The sequence below is a fragment of the Salmo salar genome, chromosome 05 (assembly GCF_965601325.2).
Source record: "Salmo salar chromosome 05, fSalSal1, whole genome shotgun sequence".
Taxonomy (NCBI): domain Eukaryota; kingdom Metazoa; phylum Chordata; class Actinopteri; order Salmoniformes; family Salmonidae; genus Salmo; species Salmo salar.
The window spans coordinates 42372510-42382500 of record NC_138295.1 but is presented as its reverse complement, the minus strand read 5'-3'; the positions used below and the strand labels follow the sequence as shown (position 1 = coordinate 42382500).

The 9991-nt window shown below is 47.5% G+C and overlaps 1 protein-coding gene across 1 annotated transcript in view; it reads right to left on the bottom strand.

Moving 5' to 3' along the window:
• Positions 1-9991, bottom strand: part of LOC106604933 (slit homolog 2 protein) — a 197614-nt gene that overhangs the window by 27173 nt on the left and 160450 nt on the right. The window contains 6 exon segments of the mRNA XM_082974923.1: positions 1429-1492; positions 1494-1537; positions 1540-1592; positions 5508-5651; positions 7709-7852; positions 8801-8875. Coding sequence (XP_082831049.1) covers positions 1429-1492; positions 1494-1537; positions 1540-1592; positions 5508-5651; positions 7709-7852; positions 8801-8875 — 524 coding nt within the window.

Sequence of the window (9991 nt, the reverse complement as noted above, 5' to 3'; positions counted from 1 at the left end):
GCTAGCCTAGTCGTATCGCCGACTCACTTTTACATGTTGTTGATTGGGGGGGACGTCAAATCTCCACAAAATGTGTTCCCCACAAATCAAAACAAACCCCCCCCCCCCCAAAAAAAATTATTATACTTTCATTGAGCGACACCTTAAGTGTAATTGAAGTTACAGATGTGTAAAAATAGAAGGAGTGAGTCAGTGCGTGTGTCATTGTAGCTACAGCTATGCGGACCTTGCGGTGAAGGGATACAGATCGCACTACACCCTCCGCCTGCTCCCTCTTGTTTAGCATGTAGCTTTCAGGGCTAAATGATACAGGACAGCTATGCCTGTGGCCTGCTACAGCTATCTGAAGAAATAAAGCTTGAGAAACCCCATGCAAGGAACCTTATGGCTACAACTCGACTGTCTGGTTAGGGACTTACAGTATATAGACTGTACATTACCATTACAACTTACAGTTGAACTGACTATACGAGCACATTTTTTTGGAGCGAATCCCTCCCTACGGTCCTTAAGAGTAGAAGCGCTATTTTCCCAAGACCCCGGAGCATTTGACAAGAGGCCCACTGAGAGAGAGAGAGAGAGAGAGAGAGAGAGAGAGAGAGAGAGAGAGAGAGAGGTAACGGGTCCTGGGCTCAGCCAGACAGAAGCCACACTGCAGTTCCTTGCTGGGGTTAAACTTTACAGCCAGAGTTCAGTTTCGCAGGCCTCCTCTCTCTCACTCCGCAGGGGGGAAATGACCGCGTCCTCATAAAACCCACACTGACGTGAGATAATGCGGTCGCCTACGCGACTACTGTTCCATTTTGCCTCATAGTTTCTACCTATCCATGCTGGCCTGCTCAGACAAATACTGGACTTAATAACTATGTGGGTGGACAGTGTGTGTGGTGTGTGTGTGTGTGTGTGTGTGTGTGTGTGTGTGTGTGTGTGTGTGTGTGTGTGTGTGTGCGTGCGTGCGTGTGTCCCCGCATGCTGCCGTAGACTACAGAAGTTCAGAGACATGGAGGTGAGGGGGTTGAGTAGACTCTGAACTGAGGGTCTTGGGCCTATAGCTAGTAACAGGTGGAAGCAGCCGATTTCGTGGTGAGTTTTACGCAGCCAGTGGGATTTCATGGGAAGTAGATATGAATGGCTTGTAGATGGATGTAGACGGGTAGGAGTGACAATAGCTTGAGACAGATCTAGAGCAACTCCTGCTAGAAGTCAGGGCCAGGGGCCCCTGGACACAAAGCCTGGTGTCATAAGGCCCTTTACAATGTGCCTGGGGCCAGGAAACAGAGGTATTGTTCAGTACTAGTGATGGAAGGTTAGATGGATGGGTTGTGGAAGAAACAGGGCCAGGTGTGTGAGGGACATAGTGTGTGTGTGCACGCGCACATGGTGTGTATGTTGCGTGCATGCATGCACGCATTTATTTGTGCACCATACCGTCGCAGGTAAAGTCAGGGTTAGCCACGTCCTGGATGGGGATCTCCTTGAGGAAGGCAGGTTTTCTGGCAGCGAGGGTTCCCACTCACAACCCTGGTCTTCTTCAGCACAGACCCAGCCAGGCCAGGTGGCAATCACACACATAGGGGTTGGACAGCAGGTTACTGAGGGGGGATAGAAAGAGAGAGAGAGATGAGAGAGAGAGAGAGAGAGAGAGAGAGAGAGATGAGAGAGAGAGAGAGAGAGAGAGAGAGAGAGAGAGAAGAGAGAGAGGAGAGAGAGGAGAGAGAGAGAGAGAGAGAAAAAGAGAGCGAGAAAGAAGAAGACGAGAGACGTCTGCGAGCGAGAGGAAAGAGGAGAAGAGAGAGAGAGAGAGCAGAAGAGCGAGCGAGCGATCCGAGACAGAGAAGAGGAGAGAGAGAGAAAGAGAGAGCGAGCGAGCGAGAGAAAGAGAGAGAGAGAGAGAGAGAGAGAGAAGAGAGAGAGAGAGAGAGAGAGAGCGAGAGAGAGCGAGAAAGAAAGAAAGAAAGAAAGAGAAAGAGAGGAGAGCGAGAGAGAGAGAGAGAGAGAGAGAGAGAGCGATAGAGATATAGAAAATGTGTCAGTACATGACAGTCAGACTCACTTGGGCTTCAGGTTTGTAGCCTTTGACAGCCAACTTACAAGACCAGTGTAGACTAGACTAGATGAGCTGATCACTGAAGAGGACAATGAACACCTGAGGCCATGTCGTGACCTGTATTTGACCTGGGAAATGGTGGGGAGAAATTGATACCTAGCATTGAGCTGCCATTAGTGGTGTTATAAACTTTTCACCCTCGACTGAGTCCCACTTAAGCACCAGTACACACAGTGAGAGATATTAAATGCAGAGTCGAATGTGCCTCCGGGGATGACTCACTCAAGTCCAGATGGGAAGCGGTTCAGTGTGTGTCTCTGTGTGTGTGTAGGGCTTGTAATGTGGGGCCGGTAGTGACTGGAGCGCTAACACAGCCCACAGTTTACAGGGATAAGCTGGGAAGGGCCTTTCTTTTTTTGAGAACAGAGGAGCTGAGGCGACTCCTGTGATATCAAAGCCACAGTGTGGATTCATTATAGGATGTTGACCTTCCAATGCACCGTCATCCACCTGCCTAACCCCGGCCTCACCGCAAGAGATTTGTGTCGTTCCAAGAAATGGATACCTATTGATTCCCTATGATATTTTAAGTGGAAATTATCCACCAATATTGAATTTTAAAAGCCTGTTACATGTATATTGAATGAATTGCACTAATACAGACCACATGGAGATTTCAATAAATGCAATTTTTTAAATATGAATAAAGGGTTGCTGAAGTGCCAAAATTCAGCATTTTGACACGTCCCTCCGTCTCAAGCCTGTGTCACTTCTAGGAAGATGTCAACCCCACTTATTCCCAACATTTCTCCAAGTTTCACCATCATTTTAAAGGCCTAATTATTTTGCTGCTTTAACAAAGTCATTTCTGACTATTATTATTTATATAAATGCAATTAGCGATGAATTGACGTCTTTTCAAGGCCAACCCTGTTATTCAAACAATTTACCCCTTAAAAATGTTTCATCATTCTACCAAGTTGAATGATTCACAGCAGGTGACATCGTTCGGGTCCTCTGAACAGCGTGGCGGAAAAGGAAGTTAGACTTCACTCTCTTTTGATCTATTTCTAATTGTTTTATCATCGTTTGACTGAGGCGGTCGAGCTCAACACATCAACCCTGTTCACTCAATTAATGTTAGGAAAAAATGTGATTTGATTTAACTTTCATTATGTGGTAAATTATGTAAAATTCCCAATTTCATGAACACCAGGTGGTCCCATGCTCTTTCACCACATATGGAGTAATGGCCGATCTTCACCTAAAACCTTCACTAGTTTGATATGTGAGTGTATTTGTACAAGGGATACTTGATCAATGAGAAAATGTTGGATTATCTCAAACATGCTTGTAAATAATAGTTAGGCAGTCACATAAGTGTCAGTAACATTGTTGACAGACAGTGTGGTACGAGTGCAGATAAAATGCTTTTAGTTCATAGGACTGTAATGCCTGAAATGGGAAAAATATGGTTTTCTGTAGGCGAAACAAATCTTTTTTTTTTTTTACGTTTGCATGTCTAAAAGGCACCCCCTTTCGTGGAATGACCCATTTAACGCCATACGTTAAGTCTTTCCCCTCGCCATAGAGTTTGATTTGAATTATTACTTGTGTATCCCCCGGTAAACAAAGTATTGTCATATGTATTTACTATGAGAAGAGAAAATAATGAGAAAATACATTTTCCATTGCTTTGTATCTCCAGGCAGGCAGATGCTGTTATAAAGCACAATATCAAAAGTCCCAGAAAAGTACAGAACAGTTTAAGCTAATATTATTAATGAGACACAAAATGGCAAGTAAAAAAAAAAGATTAAAAAAAAGAAGCTATTTGTGTTGCGACAATCACGGCAGTCGTCCGTCTCTCCCCCCCCCCCCCCCCCCCCCCCCCCCCCCCCCCCCCCCCCCCCCCCCCCCCACCCCACACACACAGAGTAACCTCTGTCCTGACTGTTGCCTTTACCCAACTGGTCCCACCCACCGGGTGGAAACACTTGCTGCCTCCCGGCTCTAATTTAGGCCTGAGAGAGGAGGGAAGAAGAGAGAAGAGAGCGAGAGAGATCAGGAGGGCAGCTCTGGCTCAGCCTGATTGACTGTTTCTCTGCTGCACTTGTACACTGGGATAGACAGCTGGGCAAACACAGTGCTGTGCTGCTGCCTGGCCTGGCCTGCTCTACGCAGTGCTGGTTCACAACCCAGCCGGTATTTTTAGGCGGGCCGCACTGAAAACGGATCCGGCTGTGTCAGCCGCAGGGTAATTAGAGAGCTGGCAGACCACAGCAGCCCTTTCACTCTCCTCTCCCTCCCTCTCCGTGAGAGTCAGGAGGGAGGGAGAGGGAGAGAGAGAGAGAGAGAAGAGAGAGAGAGAGAGAGAGATGAGAGAGAGAGAGAGAGAGAGAGAGAGAGAGGGAGGGAAAGAGAGGGAGGGAGAGAGCGGGAGGGACAGCGAGAGAAAGGGAAGAAGAAACCTCTGGCATTCTAAACATGAACATGACTCCGTGTACTGGGTTGCATGTGAGGTGCTGGCGGTTGCACGTCCGGAAATGTCAGCCTCTAATCTTTTATTCATCTGATAAATGTTCAGTTATTAATACATCCTCTCCTGGGTGGCGATGGGTACGATGCATAACACTGACTCACGCACTGTGTTTTCAATAAGAGCATTATGTCTCCTCTCATTTCAATACTGATCACATCTGACAGTTTCATCTCGGACACGACATAACTTCAACGCTATCGACGAAAATATTGCATCATTTCAAATCATGTTCCACTGCAACGTGAGTCAATATTTGTAGAGCGGCCAAAAAGGACAATTCTCATGCTGTTGCTAGTTTTGGAAAGATACAACTATATTTTTTTGATGCTCCAGAAGGCGCGGGCGCATATAGCAGACTATGTGTAGCTTGATAACAAGTGTCGAGAGACTGAAACAAAACAGGCTTGTAATTACCAAGACCATCTGCAAGCAATATTCTAAATCCATAGAGAGCTGTGATTGCAGATAAAACACTGGATGTTGTCTGTCTTTCCAGACTGGGATGTGTCGGTGCTAGAGAGGACGGTGTGATCATTCAGACGGTCGGGTGGTAGGAAGAGCTGCGGAAGAGGAGGTTGACGGCAGGTAGCCTAGCGGTTAAGAGCGCTTGGGCCAGAAACGGAAAGGTCGCTGGTTCGAATCCGGAGACGACGAGGTGGAATATCTGCCGGTGTGCCCTTGAGCAAGGCACTTAACCCTAGTTGCTCTGGATAAGAGTGTCTGCTAAATGAATACAATGTAAAACAAATGTGAAATGAGGAGGCGGGACAGAGGGGGATAAGGTGGAAGACAGGTAGGTAGAGAACGATGGGAAGGAAAGAGGGAGGGAGATGAGACTAACATGGAGAGGGTGGTGATCACACAGACAATCAGGTGGTGGAGGATGGAGAGAGAGAGATGGAGAGAGGGAAGGCTTACATGGTGGAGAGGGAGTGCAGCGTAGTGAAGGCTCCCGGGGCGATGGTGGAGATCCGGTTGTCGTAGAGGGACAGCAGACGTACAGAGCTCAGGCCTGTGAAAGTGGTGTTGTCCACACAGCCTATCTGGTTACTCCTCAGCATCCTTTTGTGGAGACACACACACAGAGAGAGAGAGAGCATGGTGAGATGGGGAACACTGTGGCACAGATGATCAGCAGAACTAGGAGTTTTTCCTGAATCCATGACCTGACTAGGTAAAACTACAGGCCCAAGTTCTACTGTATCTCTTACAGCCTGTCTAGTGTATTCTGAATGAGAGCTACTCCTAAACAGCATTGATGTGAGACTGTTAGACTGCAGTGTAGACAGGTGTTGAACATGTCTCCAGCTCTGGGGCGGTGTGGTTGGGGCCAACGGAGGCCCATATTCTCAACACATCCAGAGAAGTCCAGATCTAATCAGGGTCTGGTATAATCTAATGTTAGTGTGACTAGAAGTGTTTTGGCCCAGAAGGGGAGTTTGATTTGGTCCGGGCAAGTGTACAGTGGCTTTGGGGACACATGGAATGGGAAGAGAGGGGAGGGGGGGGCAAAAGTGCCCTGCCAGCACTCATTAGTGGTTTTGGGGGGGGGGGGGGGGGCCAGAGGAGAGGTACGGCACAGAAGCAGGCTCTGGGGACCGTCCTGGGTCAACTGTCCACATCTGCTGCCTGGCAGAGGGCCTGTGTGGGGCAGATGCTGCCTGGCTGCCAGGGTTAGGTTGGGCAGCATGGCACGGCACCCCAGCCCAGAGAGCGAGGAGGAGGGGGAGAGAGAGATGCAGTGATGATGAAGTTGGGAAAGAAGGGGAAGGGGTGAGAAAGGAAGAGGAAAAAGCCCAGGGGAGGGAGGGAGCGGTGCACCACGGCCAAAAACAATCAGGGCTTTCAAACTAAAGCCACTGGAAAAAAAAATGAAAAAAGAAAACGGGGGAAATGCAAACCAGAGCCCGTCTGTGATGAAAATGTGAAAGCAGCAAATTCAGCATTAGGCTCTGACAGGCAGGGATCTGAAACAGGCAAACTCAATTTGGGACCATGCTCCTGGGATTTAAAAGCCACTAAATTCAATACTGCAGGACCATGATCCATTCATTTGCTCCCATGATCGGCTCTCTCGACCCCCCCCCCCCCCCGTTTGCTTCATTAGGGCCAAAAGAGGCCCCCTCAGAAAGCCTTTCTGGCCATCAGTTAGGCTATAGAGCATGACTTGTTTGCTCTGTTTTGTGTCTAAATAAGGCGGCTATGACTGTGCATCTAATCTGGAGAGCGAGAGAGAGAGAGAGAGCGCGAGAGAGAGAGAGAGAGAGAGAGAGAGAGAGAGGGAGAGAAACCTTGTGTGGTTGATGTGATGTCACTGGGCCTGTTGTTTTCTTGGGGGCTTGCGTCAGTTATCTTCTAAATATTATTTCCCAGAATGCACTCACTCATTAGTATCTAGACATCTGTTTAGAGAACGGGTACATGTTACATAGCAACTACTGTCTGTTTGGGAGTGTGTGTGTGTGTGTCTGTGAATGTTTGTGGAGTAATAGGGAATGTATTGTGTGGGTACGGGATTGGAATAAAAATCTAATCAAATCAAATTGTATTTGTCACACGCTTCGTAGACGACAGTGTAGACTAACAGTGAAATTCTTACTTACAGGTCCCTTTCCAACAATGCAGAGTTAAAGATAAAGATTTTTTTTTAAAAAGGATAGGTATTCACGCACTACTGTACTGTCTCTTTGGATAAAAGCTATATGGCTTACTGTAAACTATACTATTATTATGATATTAATGTATATTATTATTTTAGCTACGTATGAATAAAGTTTTTCTGATGAATTACTGTCACTACAGCAAACATATCTGACCACTGAAGAAGGGTCATCACTATCTGGCCAAGTTGCAAAGTCGGAAGCACAGTAGTAGTTCTACAATTTCTCTACTTTAAATCTGATTTTAAACCTAACCCTAACCTTAACCACACTGCTGGACTTATGCCTAACCCTCACCTTCAATTAAGAACTAAAATGTCATTTTTTTTGTTGTTTTAATACATTTTACGGTGTAGCCAATTTTGACTTTGTAGCTTGGCCATCTAGTTGGGAACCCCCGAAGAAGGGCATCTGCTCTAAACCTCTATATCCTTAAGATGGCCGCTCGGCTCCACTCACAGTGTCTTGAGTCCAGTGAGACCTCTAAACATGCGTCCCTGCAGTGCCTGCAGCTTGTTGCCAGTCAGCAGAACCTCCAAGACCCCCGCAGCTCCGTCAAAGGCCCCCTCACGGATATCCCGCAGCTTGTTGTTGCTAAGGTTACTGTGAGAGAGGGGTTAGAGAGAGAGAGAGAGAGAGAGAGAGAGAGAGAGAGAGAGAGAGAGAGAGAGAGAGAGAGAGAGGACCATGGTAAATATCATACTGTCTAATTAAAGATCTTGTTACCTAGACATCATTATAACCACCCACACAAACACTTCTCATTAGCCTCTCACTACTGTTAATGGGGGGAAAATCAATCACCAGGCCTAATTGGGTTAACGTTAGTCTCTCCTTCTGCCCTCCTAGTCTTTCCCCAGTGGGCGAAACTGGTTATTAAAATGACGTCATCTCGACCAGTTTTACCCGCGCTGTGTCAGTCTTAACTCAAACATCCCTAAGAACGATGGGTTTACAAAACAACAGGTGATATCTATAGGATTCCTAAGTGTGACGGGTTGCAAAACATGTCTATAGCGGTTGTCCACGGCGGACATCTTCTATTCTTATCTGTACTTTGGTGAGGAGGAGGGGGGGGAGGGAGGGAGTTTAGACGTTGCCCAATTTATAACTCCTCTGACGATGCTAGGTGGTATGCAATGTCATGCTTAATAAATCACTGTTCCTCCTTATGGTGTGTACAGCTATAACAGCCATGGCTTTTTCCGTCTTCCTGGAGTGGGCTGTAAATATCGCCTGCCTGTAAATCACGTTGCCCTCGCTCCTATTTAGATGGAATATTCCCCAGCCTCTCACTCTGCTCCCCCATCTCTCCTCTCCTCCCCAGTATCTCCTCTCCTTTCATGTAAACTCCTCTCCTTTCATCTACCCCCCCCCCCCCCACCCACCCACCCACCCACCCACCCTAGATTGACGCTGTTCATTGCATATGAAGCTGCTGTCGACATAAACTTCCCAGACAAGACAAGCCCTGACTGCGACACAACACGACAATTCAGCCTGTATGTATGCATGTTTTAAAAGGCAAGGGAGAGAGGAAGACAGCCATACATCTTCTTCAGGTTGGGGAGCTTCTTAAAAGTCCCCACGGCCTCCAGGACGGAGATTTCATTGTCGTTCAGGCGCCTGTAGTGGAGAAAGAGAATGTTAAAATGAAGGTTAATGGCCCCGCAGTGACTGAGTGAGTCAGAGAGCAGTCGCAAAAGCCAGACAAAAGACGTTCAAAAAAAAAAAAATGACGCTCACTTAATTCTATACTTCTATACTTTTCAAAGGAGTCATCAATATTCAAATTGCTCACAGTTTGTGTGATGGACGAGTCTGTCTTGTTTAGCGTGGTCATTTGTATGAGAATGAGATAAAGGTTTGGTGTGCTTGGTGCTGTGTCTATTTGTGTGTGTATACTGTATGTGTGTGTGTGTGTGTTTGTGTGATCCAGCTGGCTGCTGGTGCATGGCATGGATCCATCTCTCTGTAATCTCTCTGAGCTCCGTCGCTTTGGCCTGGAGGGGAACGCTTCTAACGACCCACCGCTCTTTAAGAGCGGAGAGAGGGACGGAGGGAGAGAGCGCGATGGAGGTCGAGAGGAGAAACGGCGAGGAGAGGAAGACAGAGAGAGAGAGAGAGAGAGAGAGAGAGAGAGAGAGAGAGAGAGAGAGAGAGAGAGAGAGAGAGAAAGAGAGAGATATTTTGTCTTCTGAGAGGAAGGGAGCGTGGTTGAGAATGAGGAGTGCGTGTTTGGCGACGGGCGACGGCCTTCTCGGCTTCAGCCTTTGCTGACAGGACACACCTTGGGGAAAGGTCAACCAGACGTAGAAGAACGCGGTCATGCGTTTCCCTGGGAAGGGAAAGCTCCCTCTAAATAAGTGACGGTGTGGAGGGGAAGACGGCAGCAGCAGACCCCCAGATCAGATCCATGACATACGATCTACACCAGGGGAGCCGTGATGGTGAGCGATGTGAAACTAATGGGAATGGGTGACAGGGGCCGGAGGAGAGAAAAAGAAAGATTGAGAGAGTGAGAGAGCAAGAGAGAGTGAGTGAGAGAGAGAGAGAGAGAGAGCGAGAGAGAGAGAGAGAGAGAGAAGAGAGAGAGAGAGAGAGAGAGAGAGAGAGAGAGAGAGAGGAGAGAAAAAGTCCTGATGTGGTGTGTGTCCTCTAGCCAGTGAAGGGCAACATTTCATTTCCCTGACATGCTCTGCCCTGGGACTTGGCCAGAGTGGAACTGGGCCTAATAGCCTG